This window comes from Homalodisca vitripennis, chromosome 8 (assembly GCF_021130785.1).
Source record: "Homalodisca vitripennis isolate AUS2020 chromosome 8, UT_GWSS_2.1, whole genome shotgun sequence".
In the NCBI taxonomy this organism is placed as follows: Eukaryota; Metazoa; Arthropoda; class Insecta; order Hemiptera; family Cicadellidae; genus Homalodisca; species Homalodisca vitripennis.
Genome location: NC_060214.1, coordinates 125917919 through 125933748, shown reverse-complemented (window position 1 = coordinate 125933748; position 15830 = coordinate 125917919). Strand labels below are relative to the sequence as shown.

Sequence of the window (15830 nt, the reverse complement as noted above, 5' to 3'; positions counted from 1 at the left end):
AAGAAAATAATTATCATTCTACAACAAAGAATCAACTCTAAAAATAATTTTTTTTTTTTTTTTTTTCAAAACATGACAATTTTTAGTTAAATAAACATAAGCATACAAAATTTCAAGATTAATTTAAAGATATTACTTTATGCTTTAGTTAAAGTTTTTAAATACAAAGAAGTTTCATTTCTATATTATTTTAATTACAATATAGATAGAAAAATCTCACCAGATTCATCTTTTTGCAGTTTTTATTTCTTTATGTAGGATACTATAAAAAGGCCAAATTACCCAAATACAGGTAAAATATAAAATCACAAAACCTTTAATTCTAACAATCAATAAGACACATTATACAACTTTGGCAGACAAAAGCAAGTGACACTCATTCTCACTGAATCACATTTCAGTTGAAAAACAAACAGCTGATTAGTCAGTTGGCTTTAGACAACAAAACAATCAAAGGCAACTTGTGTACACGGAGGCATTATCTGATACCAAAACAAATTACATTGACTATATCTGCATAAAAACAAGACCGAGCTCTGCTTGCGACTAACTCTACCTCAATGAATTACACTCAGCAAAATTTAGTATAAATTTATCTTCAAATCTAAGTCTAATTTTGTTCATTTTACCTGGTATTTTCGAAGAAGCAGATCATTAGCTCGTAATTTTTCCTTAAGAGCATTAATTTCTTCTTCCAATGGAATTACCAACGATCGGAGAACCTCAGCATCTTCTTTAGCCTGAAAAATGAAGAGCCGTACGTTAGGTAATAAAACAATGTTATGATGTATCACATTTCTAATTATTTCTCATTTGTATTACCATTCTCTCTTTCTTTGTGAACACTCATTAGATTCTAACCATTCAGAAACAGTATGAGACTGTTTGCTCTTCCACAAAACGAGAAATATGAGAAAACAGATATTTCTGAGCTATGGACAGAATCACTTGACAACACAACAACAAAAAACTAAACACAACAAAAGCATTACTGCAAACTACCACTTTACACTTAACTTTCTTAGCTGCTCGACTTTAATGAATTATAATAGAATTTTTGTATAAAAATATATATTGGCCAATTCAAATCCTAAATCAAAAGATAAATCAATTCTTAGCAGCACCCACTTCATATTCTATTCCAATACTAACTATATTATAGAACTTACTAGTATTCCAACTATAATAAAGGTTATTGATGAGCTGTTATTTGAGGATTTTAGTGTAACCAACCAAACCATTTGTAATTATACAACCACTAGCACAGTTTTTAACATCTATACTGAATATTTATGTACATGCCAATGAAAGAGTGGCAAAGATCAATTTAACTGTATTTATTTATTTTATGTGTAAAATTAATCAAGGTTACTTTTGTCTTCATGGGAATCGGGTTGGTACACTGTAAAGCTTGATTCCTCTTCTTTTTTATTCAACCCAGCTGTACATCTCAAACAATTGACTGAGAAATTGGTGTTCAAAATTTACTTTGAAACCATGACTTGACAGCTTACATTTATTGTTTAACTTTAAAAAAATCCAGTTCAATTGTTCACTGTTGTTATATTTACTTATATTTTAAATATTCTACTTGTTTTGCTAGATACCAATGAGTAATTAATTGTCTAGAGACTATCTCATCGTAATGAAATAATTGTTCTAAAAAATTGATTCCCTTGAAAATAAACATACAATGTACAGTTACAGTAAGAATATTATTGAAATAAACACATTATATTTTTTTTAATACACCAGTAGTTAGAAGGAGACTACCTACATGTTACATAGGTACAATCACACAGACAGCAGTATCTAAGACTATCTGTTATAGATGGATCTTGTGGACTGAGATCCACTTTATGCACACAGAATCTAATATAATGATAAGCCTTTAATGATCATGTTGTAATACTGCTGTTAACACAGTACGACACTCTTAAACAAATTTCACTTGTGAAACCCTCAGTATCCACTTCTATATTCCAAGTGTAGCAACATTTCTACACAGGATACCAACACTCATTCTACACACCACTCTTCCCATACACAGGATTTTGACCATTCCGTGCCGTAAATTTTAAAATATTTGCCTGCACAACAAAATACAAACCAATACTAAAATACATGTACATTGGCATGCAACTATGCCATGTGCGACTTGAACTGACGGCTACATTTGTTTGACAGTTATTTCTGATATTGCCTGAGTTTTCTGGCGGTACAGATTTTTGTTGAACCACAATGAAATAACAATATTTGGTGAAAAAATCAGGTATTCAAAACAACTCAAAAATATAAACAAAGAAGTTTAAAATAGATAGTGATGATGGACTACCACTATGGCCTTTCTTGCATAAGAACTGACTAAGAAAATTCATCACTCATTTACAGCAGATTAATAAATACTGACTTATTTACCTTATGTAAATCCCTCTGTACATGATGTACAAATAAAATCTTAATATGTGCCATAGGTGCCAAAAATTGCTTTGAATCAATAATATAAATTTAGTTTCAAAGTACAACAGTTAGAAAAATTCTGGACTTTTAATACCATAACATTTACCTAGTCATAAACTTTTATTGCAGTAGGGCTACTGATTAATTACCTCATCTTCCAATATGTTTTTTTTTATTATATTCTTTGCAGAGTGTTGCATTTAAATAGCTGAGAATTGTAAATTAGTTTCCTTTTTCACCACAAGATGCCATGGGTTCGTAATTTTGCTTCTAGTGGGTACATGCTGATAAACTTTTATATACATATATATATATAACATACTTGGCATTTACCTAAGAGTAAAGTTTGTAGATCTGAAGTGCATTTTTGATTTGTGGTTATGACCAATACGAAGGTCATTAAATAATTTTATGCTGCAGATAATGTTACTACATATTTAATTTATTCTGCAGTGCAGAATTGAATAAGAAAATCCCATTACTATGATCCAATGTTTATGATTTTATGCTCCATAAAATTGTTTTGTTAGCAGGATTATAACTGCACTTAATCTTAATAAAAGACTTGAAATCATGAGGTTTTCAAATATGGTTTAAAATGATTTAGCGACAACTGGTTATTTAGATTTTAGAAAAGAAATACATATGATCGATGAACCCATCACCAATTAAGCTATATGAGTATGCGAGTGTTAGGTTTTCCAAGTTACAGACTATCCTGGAAGTTGTGCACTACTAAATCGAGAAACATAAACAGATGGTGCAATAATCTTAAAGTTTAGTTTCAATCAAAATACTTAGAAGAATATGACATTTTTAAAGTAGAAAAATCGTATCAGAATTTCTTAATATCATTCAAAACATTAATTTCGTGCAAAGTAGTTAAGAAACTTTCCATCGTTAAAGAATCCATCAAACAAAACATACACTCAAACTCGTCACCATCACCGATTCAAACAGCAAAATACCAAAACTGGATCCAACAGCAGCAAACACAGCGGGTACCAAGAAGCGTAAAAGAAACACAGTGATCAACGAAAAGACTTTCTACAGGCGTGTGGCATTATGTGCGGAGGAGAAATCCAAACGAAAGTAGACTACATTAGTAGTGAGAAATCCAGTGAAAATAATGATGGAGTGCGTACCTACATATTTGTTTACCTTCCTCATGCTCTCCTCGAGGTTGTCGGCTGGCGGTGGCAATGACAGGGGCCGGTGGGGGGGCGGGGGCTGCAGAGTCCGCCCCCAGCTGGCTGGCTACACGGCGAGCCAGAGTGGAGATCATGGCACCGGGAGCTGCTAGCAGTGGAGCCTCATGCGACTGCCCTCGCAACTCCGTCACTTCGGCCTCCAACCGCTCGTTGGTCCTCCGGAGATCCTTCAACTCCGACTCGTAGCGACTTGATTCCTCTACTGTCTCTGCGCACAGAAGTGAACAGTTGACACCCCACATAATACACTTATACAAATCACTGTAAAAAAGTATCAATACACATAGACGTTTAAATTAAAATATTGCATACTAACTAAGGACCTTTTTCCAATGTTTTCCTCCTTAACAATGTAACCATCTTTACAGGATATATTTGTGTATAAGGTTTTTTAAATATTTTTTTATTTATATCTGCTAACACAACTGACCAAACTTACAAGTCTAAATTACGCAGTGTGACAAATATTTTGCACCCAAACCAAGAAGAATATATTACTTAACTGCCTTAATGTTACTAAATAATTTGAATTACTTCTTTGCCAAAATGTTTTAAATTGTATTTATTTAATACAAAAGATGCAGAAAATTAGTTCAATGTTATTTAGTAAAACATGAACCCAAAACGGTAAGCACACACTTTATATAACTCTATAACTTTATAACTCTCAAGATATTTTCATATTTATGACGAACCTGAAGGATAAATACCTATCAATATAAATTACTGATTTCAGACTTTAAGGAATCAAAAACCTTTCTACTAGTTTAAATAGCATTGTTTTAACAACCTTTCAACAGAAATTAGAAGTTAGTAATAATATATACAGTCAAAACTTGGATAATTTTAATCAAAACTACCTACACTCCAAAGTTTTGGATTAGTTCCTTCAAAATTGTATATTATCAATGTAAAATAATCATGGATAATTCAAAGTTATACTTCTTTAATTCCAAGTTTTTTCCTCGAAGTTAAAAGTAAAATCTTATAGAGTAACGCACTGTGAACAAACTTGCCTTCAGAAATTTTCCCACTACCCTAAGTATTTGCCGCATTATTTGGACATATGTTGTCTAGGTGCGCTGTCATTCAACCGAAGCCATTCCGGCACAAGAATCAATCGAGCAATCAGTTCAGCCTTTATTCAGTAATTCGCCTCCAGTTGTCACAGTTGTGTTTTGTTTGTGCGAGTGATCATAATAGCTTTGAGTTAAGGACATGTTCCATTTTTTTTTTAAGTCACTCTTATTCTTGAAGTAAAGCAAAGTAAACTAACTAAAATTGATAGACCATATTTAATACGACACATTAGAGCCTAATCTATAGATTCCATATACAAGCTTTTGATCCAGGACTCACAATTTCATGTAATGTTGTAATACATTCAGAAGAACATATTTATCCATTAGCCTATAATCGCTAAAACTACGATGAATAACCGTTAAATTGGTTTAAATCAATGAAAATTTTCAATAAAATTCGTTTCATCTTACTTCCCGATGTTATGTATCATTTGAATTTATAACAATAAACTAATTCCCGATGTTATGTATCATTTGAATTTATAACAATACACTAATTCCCGAAGTTATGTATCATTTGAATTTATAACAATACACTAATTCCCGATGTTATGTATCATTTTAATTTATAAACATACAATAATTACGTGATTTGATGAACTATATGCAGACTAACTAACTCTATAACTAAATTAATTCAATACTTCTCATCACAACAATCACGACTAAATTGAACTCTACTCTTAATTATTTGACAAACAAATATATATATATATAACTTTTACTATAACTAGTACTCGACACATTCGTAAGCATCGAGGAATTATTATTTTAGATTTCTTTTAATAATTTTATTTGTGAAAAACAGTGAACAGTTTAAAGTGTGTGTTTTGCCATGGCCAATCTTTCTCCTTGTTGACAATTAACCCTCCAAGTGATGACTAAACCACTTCAAAGTGCTAGGCCATTTTCGAGCATATGACATTTATTTATTTTTTAAACAACTTTTTATATACAAATATATGTTCAAATTGCATGTATTACATATGATTTTTTCACAAACATGTGTTCTATAAGATCAAGTAAAAATAAAAAGGCTTATCTTTTATCATAAAAAAATCTGGTCCTTCTAACCGGTTGTGTAGTTTTTTATATTTTTATTTTTCAAAATCCTTGACATATAGTTTTTACAAAATGTAGTAGTCCTAATTCTAAAAACTATGCAAAATGTCCCAAACTTAATGCTGAATAAGAAAAATATCACTTCATAACCTTTTGCACAACATATCACAATATTAATTGGTAAAAAACAAAACAATTTTTTTTCGCCCAAATTTTACTAAAATGTTTACCACATCAAAAAGTGTCGGTAAGTAGTTGAATAGTGAGTATTGTCTCAAAATAAACACATATTTAGTTACTGGTATGAGTAAAAGTAAGAAAAATGACAGATAAAGTATTAAAAATACAGAAAAATGGCTTATATACATATTTACATTAGACTAAAAAAAATTAGTCTGAGTCACTCTCTGGTGGGGGTGCTGCTTTCATCGCTATCATTTCCACTCAAATCGTCATCAAAACAGCGCCTAATAGCACTTGAATTACTAAGTTCACTAATAGCACAAATAATTACTCAATAAACAATAATATAAGTCACTTACAAATCAAAAGAACGAAGCAAAACAACAACGTCACGATCACAGAGCGTCGGCCGCGAGACGACCGTAACAGACAAACACGCATCAAATCAGCTGACTATTCTTCTTACTCTTCCTCGCAACCTTCTGAATTACATAGTTCTAATTACGTTACTAGATAGGGAATTTATTCCTACATGTAGCCTTATAAACCATGTCATTATTGAACGAACCGTTCGTCTGTGATATGAAAAAATCGAACATATCGCACAGTGCGATAGTAGCACTTTGAGGGTTAAGATATGCTTTATGTTCTTTAACTCTCTTTTTTTCCTAGTTGTTTGGCCAATGTATTTTTAATTACAGTTATCACAATTAATATGATGAAATCCAGACTTGTCTTCATCACTTATTGTAGCCTTTGGATTACCAAATATAAGTTTTCATTTAACTTTGGAATTTAATAATACATTAATATTGGCATGATTTTTAAAACTTTCAGTAATTTCTTTAGTTAAATTGTTGTAGTAAACAGATATACATTTTTCAAAATTCACGGTTACTGCCTTTAATGTAATGAAATATAAATTTTTTTACATATGCATTAGACATACTTCCTGGTCTTTAAAAATTGTATCTCCTTCTTGTTTTAATTACGTACTAACTATTTATACTATTACTTTTATCATTTTTATTTCAGTTATGTGGGTCTGATGATGTTTTCTTTGAAAATGAAAGGCCTCCCAGAAATAAAATTGAATTATTATTGGAGTGTTTGTTTTAAAATTAAGTACTAATTTATAATTCACAAAATATAAATAACAGAACGAGTGCCCTAGATTTAGGAATATTCATTTTATAATGTAGGCTCTATGAAATCACCTTCAATATAATTATTTGTACCATTACGGACAGACTTACAATATCAGAATCATACTTCCGTTTGTAATTACTTTAATTACCTGATTAACAATAACACAGATGGAAAAAATTATTCTACGTATTGATTATAGAAGATCAACACACATAACTTTTCGATCCTGATTAATACATTCAATTTATATCCTAGAACTTACCTTTCTTCCATTTTGCATATTTTAAAACATCAAAAGTTTGTGAGTATTTCGATATCATTTCGTCCATTAGCTACAGTGCTGGCCAAATTATTAGACTAAAGTATATTTTTTTGTTTTTTCTTCTCAATTTTTACTAAATAAATTTTAAAATTTCATGTTGGTATATGTTAAAGTATATACCCTCATTCGTGTGTTACTTTAGAATAGTATTAGCAGAAAATTTGGTAATTTTATGTTGGCGGGTGGCAACACTGCCTGTTTTGTTTTTCATCTGCCTTTACAAATCTACCAGCTGCATAAACAAAATCAGGTTACAGTTAATTTTTCATGTGTTTAACATGTTTTAGGTTCAGTAGATCTTTCTATTAGTGTGTTCTGTTATTATTAAAGTAAGTTTAAGGTCATTTGTGAGTATATGAAACCACTTTTTTACTTCCTTATTGGCTATTTATAAAATTATCAGGAAATGGGTAAAAAGAGGACCTTTCATCAAGGAAATGTACTGTGGCCAAGGCTCGTTTGGAAGAACAACATTACACACAAACTGAAATAGCACACTGACTAAATATTTCACAGATGTCAGTTAGTAGGATCAAGAAAACACTTGATATCAATGGTATTTATAAATCCAGCCGTATCGGAAAATGTAACCGGAAGAAAGCGTTAAGTCCAAGGATGGCCAGAAAGTTTAAAAACATGACATTAGTCAATAGAAAAATGACCAGTAAAGGTTCTTATTGACCAGTTAAGAGATTATGGCACAAATGCTTCGCCCAGGACCATCAGAAGAACCTTGAATGAACAAGGTCTTCGCACATTAAGGCCTACAAAAAAACAAAAATAACACTAGCAATGGCTAAGAAGAGATTGGAATGGGCCAAAGGGATTCAGTTCACTGATAATGATTGGAACAAGGTACAGTACCCTCAGGATTCAGTAGTGAACTGAATCCCTTTGACACATTCCAATCTCTTCTTAGCCATTGCTGGTGTTATTTTTGTTTTTTTGTAGGCCTTAATGCGCGAAGACCTTGTTCATTCAAGGTTCTTCTGATGGTCCTGGGCGAAGCATTTGTGCCATAATCTCTTAACTGGTCAATAAGAACCTTTACTGGTCATTTTTTCTATTGACTAATGTCATGTTTTTAAACTTTCTGGCCATCCTTGGACTTAACGCTTTCTTCCGGCCACATTTTCCGATACGGCTGGATTTATAAATACCATTGATATCAAGTGTTTTCTTGATCCTACTAACTGACTTCTGTGAAATATTTAGTCGGTGTGCTATTTCAGTTTGTGTGTAATGTTGTTCTTCCAAACGAGCCTTGGCCACAGCACATTTCCTTGATGAAAGGTCCTCTTTTTACCCATTTCCTGATAATTTTATAAATAGCCAATAAGGAAGTAAAAAAGTGGTTTCATATACTCACAAATGACCTTAAACTTACTTTAATAATAACAGAACACACTAATAGAAAGATCTACTGAACCTAAAACATGTTAAACACATGAAAAATTAACTGTAACCTGATTTTGATTATGCAGCTGGTAGATTTGTAAATGCAGATGATAAACAAAACAGGCAGTGTTGCCACCCGCCAACATAAAATTACCAAATTTTCTGCTAATACTGTTCTAAAGTAACACACAAATGAGGGTATATACTTTAACATATACCAACATGAAATTAAAAATTTTTTTAGTAAAAATTGAGAAGAAAAGACAAAAAAAATGTGCTTTAGTCTAATAATTTGGCCAGCACTGTATTTGTTATGCTTCTTTTTCGAACTCACATGTAATTAAACCGCATTCTAGCAGATCCTAAATAACCCTTCGATCATCCCACCGTATCTACACAGAATCCAAAGGACGTCACACTTCGCACCCTGCTGAATACCACCATCTGAGACATTCAATCTATCATCGTCTGATTACAAGCAGCTCTCCCACATCATCATCAGTATTTGTGAGCTCTATCCTTTATTAATATTAGTATTTTATTGATTATTCAAAATTTAATAATTACTAAAGATTTTTCCATTTTACAAAATTATATATTGGTTCTTTTGCTTAAAAGCCCAAAACCCACAATATTGATGTTGATGTCATATCTTGTTTCTTGTTGTTCAAAAGTGTACCACATTTCACAAGTTTAGGAAATGTTATAAGCATTCTAAAACACTTTTTTCTATATTAAAAATAACAAAATGGTTTTAAAGTTTAGATGGCCATCATAATGGAACAAAATGAAGTTGGCCAAACTGGCCAAAGAACTTAGTAGAGATATTAATAGTGTCAAGTTTTTTATACCAAATTTCAACTTGTTTTAGGATTTCTTTGGAACAGTCATCATTTCCATATACCGCTATATATATCGCATATATATATATACTTTTAAAAGGGTGATTTTGGGTTCTGTGGGCCATGATCATTGAAGTTATTCAGTAATTTTCTGTTAGTGCTACCACAAGGCAATAAATTGATTTTGTATACAAAATCTAATCTACCTAAAAGTATTGGATAGCACCCAACACAAGGATAAAATATTTAACAGTGAGTGGAAAGAACTGTAAAAGAGCCAGATAATGAACACCAGATAATCCAGAAGTGGATGAATGTGAACTGGTTTAAGCAAGCTTTGGATTGAGACAAAAGTGTTATCTGGATCCCTTTATTGAACAAAAGCTGGATTTGCTGTATATTTGGGAAAAAGTTATTTTAAGAAGTGCCAGTTGGTTAGACTGTTTTAAGGAGGGAAACAACATTACATTCATGTCTGTGTGCGGTGGACATGGCAGTGTAAACCACAAAGTTGCAAGTAGGAAAAGCTGTTCTATAAATGATTTTCTCGGTGAAAGAAATTTTTAAAATAGACGAAACCGGTTTGTTTTTTAATGTACTCCGAACAAAAGATGACTGGCAGCAAAGGAAAAAGTAATACAGAGTGAGTAATATTATAAATTAAGAGACAATATGGATGGTACCGAAAAATTGCCTTTACTGGAAATAGGCAAATCTAATAATCCAAGATATTTAAAAACATTAAATCCTAATCAATTTAATTTAAATCAAATAAAAACTTGAATGACATCAGAGCTATTTGAAGAGTGGCTGATAAAAGTCGACAAAAACTTCTAAAACCGGAGAAAAACAATCATCTCATCAATGTTTTCCAGTTGAACATATCATCAATGTCATCTAGTTTGAACATATCATCAATGTCATCCAGTTTGAATATAAGCACTTTCCTAATCTGAGGAAGGCCGTTGACAAACAAAATCCTCCACAACATCCCAACAATAACCAAGAATACATGAAAATTACTTTAGACTTAAGATATCAAATTGATCAACAAATCAAAGATTCAAAAAGCATAATACATGTTGATTTTCAAAATGATCTGTCTCTAAGAACCCTGTCTACCACTGAAAATATTTGGCCTCTAGTCCCCAAATAAAAATACCCAATTTTGGTTCGAGTTGCATTTAGATTGAAAGTTATATTCAGTTCTACTCACTTGAGTAAAAGCATCTTTTTCAAGTATGAAGTTTATAAACAAAACATATAGTAACAGACTGACAATTAACATTTGGATAACTGCATCAAACTGGTGGCTACAACATACTTTCCAAACTTCAAGAAAATACTTGATGGCCAAAAAGAGTTCCACTCTTCTCATTAAAATGTGTATTTGAACTTTTTTGTTACACTTATTATCTATTTTGATTAATACCATAAATAAATGTATGTTTGTGAGCAATAAATGGTTGTTATTTCCATTTTGCGTACTTTCTTTGATCCAATATTTCTTCAGGCTCGGTAGAAGATTTATAAATGCTATGTTGATTCACTGGCTCAAAATTTTGGTGACCACTGGTCTAATACATCACTGAACATTTATAAATGGAATGAAAAGTGCTATAATTTTAATTAAGAATGAAAGTAAACAAGACTTTAGTGATATAAATAAAAGTTACAGCTGATTTTGAGTTTGACTGCCAACCTCTCACATTTTAACTGAATAGCTATTTCGATCTGTAGCATAAAAAAGAAGGTACTTTAAAACTAAAACCTTTTGAGTTTTATATTATTACATACTAATCTTCCATATCACTTATTTCAAATGTTTACTAATATTTTCATTAAAGGTAATCTTTCTGCTATCAATCTGTCTGTATACCAAGATAAAAATAGAAGATCAAATTCTTCTACTAAGATATATTATTGAAGCTACTAAATACTTTATAAAGGAAACAATGTTGCATTATGAATTAAATTTGAATTTTTTAACCCTCAACTCACAGAGAATATCGTACAGCTTTAGATGTTTTGTATACCAGATTGCTACACGGATTGTATTTTTTCATGTTTTAACCTATACATAGATATACTCTGTTAAAAAACATTATTATACTATAACAAATATCATAAATGGCTTTTGAGACTTCTATGCAATAATGGAAATGGGACAATACTGAAATTAATTTTCTTTTAGGTGCAAGGCAACTCGGAACATGTTATCTACAATCACCTGTGACGAGTTGCTGCAGCGAGGCCACCTCATCCTGGAACTTGCGTTTCTCCTCCTCCTCCAAGTCGAGTCTAGCGAGTGTTGCTTGTACTCGAGCCTCGTCCAACTCGCTCTGCAAGCGTTTCAACTCACCGGTGAGCCTTGTCTGCTCCGACGAACCACGCTTTATCTCCTCTACACCGACCAATAAAAAAGAACATACATTACACAAGGATATTTCTAACTCAAATTCCACAACAGACATGAAAATGACTACACTATTTTATGAAAAGCAGTCGATAAGTGAGATTCGATTCTGTTTGAAACACAAATGAGTGCAGTGGTGCTTTTTTTGCATAACCCAGTTCATAACGTGTTTGATAGTGCCTATTACAAGATCAATCAAACATTTTTTGCTCTGTTACAGGCTATTAAAAATGCCAGTTTGATTTTTAAATCCACCAACTGTGTGCAATCTGATTCAATGGGCGATAAAATTGAATTCTGTAGACATCCACTACAAACTATTCGTGCAGAATGTGTAAGGGCATTAACAACGTTATATCTGGGAAAGATGGACAAACCTCCATAATAGAAAAGAAGTCGACTACGATCTGATGTGACAAACGCGTTCAAAAAAATAAATAATAAAATCAGAGAAAATCGTCAGTTTACAATAACAGAATTATTGCACCTTTCATTTTGTGAAATTGTGGGCAATTTTGTACGATATTGTGAATAATGAACCACAGATGGTGGAATTATACAAGAGTATTGAAATGCCCTCACTTAATAACATTACAAGTGCCACAATACACTTGGTAGTCAATAGCTGTGTGTTAAAGCAACAAATTGTATATTTAATTCAAAATCTCTTAATGTATTGACTCATTTTATAAGTAAATTAAACTTATTTCCCAAACAACCCTTGTGGTTAAGCGTTGCAATGAAGGAACATGGTGAAAAAGCTCACAACACAACAAGGAGTTGAAAAATTAAAGTGTAAGAACAAAGAATTGCATATTAGATACATATATGTGTGGAATGTACAGTACACAATGAATGTTACTTAACATGTAAATATTTTATTTCTAATATGCTTGAAAAAAAAACAACTCTTTCATATTTCCAGTTAATACATTGGTTTGCAAATAATTTATTAGCACTAAATCTGACAATCTTATTTTGGATAAAAAAAACAATTAACAGACTAGCAAAATTATACTAAAATTTATCACCATTAACGTCTTAAGACTTTCTGTTTATTGGTCATTGCTCAGAAAAAATATTTTAAACGACAGCAGGAACAGGTATATCCAATTTTATATGTCATAAAATAATTTAAATATGGTGTTTCATGAACAAATAGTAATTTTTTTCCCATTTTTTTAATTTGAAAAATGTACAATATAATGATAAAATCTTCCCTGATACCCAAACAATGAAATAAAAAGACAATATTTTTCTTCAGAAACTCATGTGAAATTACACACAAGACCATGATTTTTAACATTGATACTTTTTTAAAATAATGTAATTATAAAAAATGTTAAAAATCACAGAGTTTTATTTCTTATTTTTCAACTCCAAAGCAAACATCACACAATTACAAGGATACATATCAGACTGTTTTCTAGTTGCAATGACTTAGTTCTTATAATGACTTTTTATGTTTGATGATTAATAATTGTTACAATCTGTTACAAAAATTCCTACTGATTAAAAATAACATAGTTTCCCAACTGAATAAAATAAAATCCCAACTATCATTATTAAAAAGTTCCAAAAATGAAACCACGAGAAAACCAATACTAGTCCAAAAATTAGTGAGTTTTTACCAGTGTGAGTGGTGCAATCCCAAAAGCAAATTGTGCCAAAAGGATAATGAAATATATATATATATATATATATATATATATATATATATAAAATAAAATAAACAGGAGAAGAAGTATTTTATAGAGTCAACGCAATTCCCTTAAGGGATTCATTATATATATTTACAATACTATATGAATGTCAATTGCTATTAATATCTTTCATTTTAAAATACATTATGTTATTAATTTGTCATCATTTTTTCAAAATTTTGTACAAATGTATTAAATATTTGATACACGTAAAACTTATAGACACAATGATAAAATAAAAAAGTAACATAATTATTTAAAACTTACACATTATTTGTAAATAATTACGTACTTACTTGTAGAACTTACTAATAGAAACAGAATAGCTGTGTGACTGTTATGTTCAACTTAAATTTGTAATTGAACTGATAACAACACATACAATCTAACACCGAAACTAACCTCAACACAGTTAACAGTTGACGATAATGAAACCAACAAAGTGATTAGCTCTATGGTTGACAACAGGCCCGAAACAAATGCAGACAAACACACTTTGATCTGCTGGATTGTGACACGACATTAGTAAAGTTTGTTATCAAACTCAGTAATTGTATGCAAGCCGAACGGCCGGGTGGATGTGCCTGTGCCATGCCATACTGCCTATTGTTATCAAGCTGGAGAGATAACAATTCTGTTGCAAAGAGAAAGTGGAATAACAATTGTTGACTATTGTAGACCAACAGCGTGGCATAATTCATCGGAATGTGTATTCCAGCTCATTAACACAGTTTAAAATCTACTATTATACAGATCAATAGAGTTAAACTTTATACACATTAAAATACATGCTCAATAATTTTGTCTATTTAAAAAAAGTAGTAATTACTTTCTTGCAGTGTTCAACATTCGTAGTAACCAAATTGCTTTTTATCAATGTAACATTGTTGGTACCACACATTTTAATTTGTGATGTATGAGAATTGAAAAAGGTCACAATTGTAAAAAACGCACAGTTTACAAAACTGTTATGGATCTTTCCATTTTTCGACGCAAAAATGTAGTTTTGTACAACAGTCAACTGGTGTTCATTTTTATCTTGATTCAAAAGAATTTTAGTTTGAAGCCATTTGAAAGATTAAAATTATTTTAACTTTGGCAGTAGTTTCATTTTAAGGAATACCTAATAAGTTAGATATAACAAATTTTAAAATGATGATCTCGAAGTAAGATGCAGAGTGTTATTTTACATAGACTACAGCTATGTTTCGAATCGAATCTACTATATTGTCTTTAATCAAATTGATGTATTGGCTCGAAGTAAGATGCAGAGTGTTATTTTACATAGACTACAGCTATGTTTAGAATCGAATCTACTATATTGTCTTTAATCAAATTGATGTATTGGCTCGAAGTAAGATGCAGAGTGTTATTTTACATAGACTACAGCTATGTTTAGAATCGAATCTACTATATTGTCTTTAATCAAATTGATGTATTGGCTCGAAGTAAGATGCAGAGTGTTATTTTACATAGACTACAGCTATGTTTAGAATCGAATCTACTATATTGTCTTTAATCAAATTGATGTATTGGCTCGAAGTAAGATGCAGAGTGTTATTTTACATAGACTACAGCTATGTTTAGAATCGAATCTACTATATTGTCTTTAATCAAATTGATGTATTGGCTCGAAGTAAGATGCAGAGTGTTATTTTACATAGACTACAGCTATGTTTAGAATCGAATCTACTATATTGTCTTTAATCAAATTGATTGTATTGGCTCGAAGTAAGATGCAGAGTGTTATTTTACATAGACTACAGCTATGTTTAGAATCGAATCTACTATATTGTCTTTAATCAAATTGATGTATTGGCTCGAAGTAAGATGCAGAGTGTTATTTTACATAGACTACAGCTATGTTTAGAATCGAATCTACTATATTGTCTTTAATCAAATTGATGTATTGGCTCGAAGTAAGATGCAGAGTGTTATTTTACATAGACTACAGCTATGTTTAGAATCGAATCTACTATATTGTCTTTAATCAAATTGATGT

At 31.1% G+C, this 15830-nt stretch overlaps 1 protein-coding gene across 1 annotated transcript in view; it reads right to left on the bottom strand.

Moving 5' to 3' along the window:
* Positions 1-15830, bottom strand: part of LOC124368360 (rab GTPase-binding effector protein 1-like) — an 84236-nt gene that overhangs the window by 50803 nt on the left and 17603 nt on the right. The window contains 4 exon segments of the mRNA XM_046825643.1: positions 630-740; positions 3610-3682; positions 3684-3879; positions 11940-12113. Of these exon segments, the coding sequence (XP_046681599.1) occupies positions 630-740; positions 3610-3682; positions 3684-3879; positions 11940-12113 (554 nt within the window).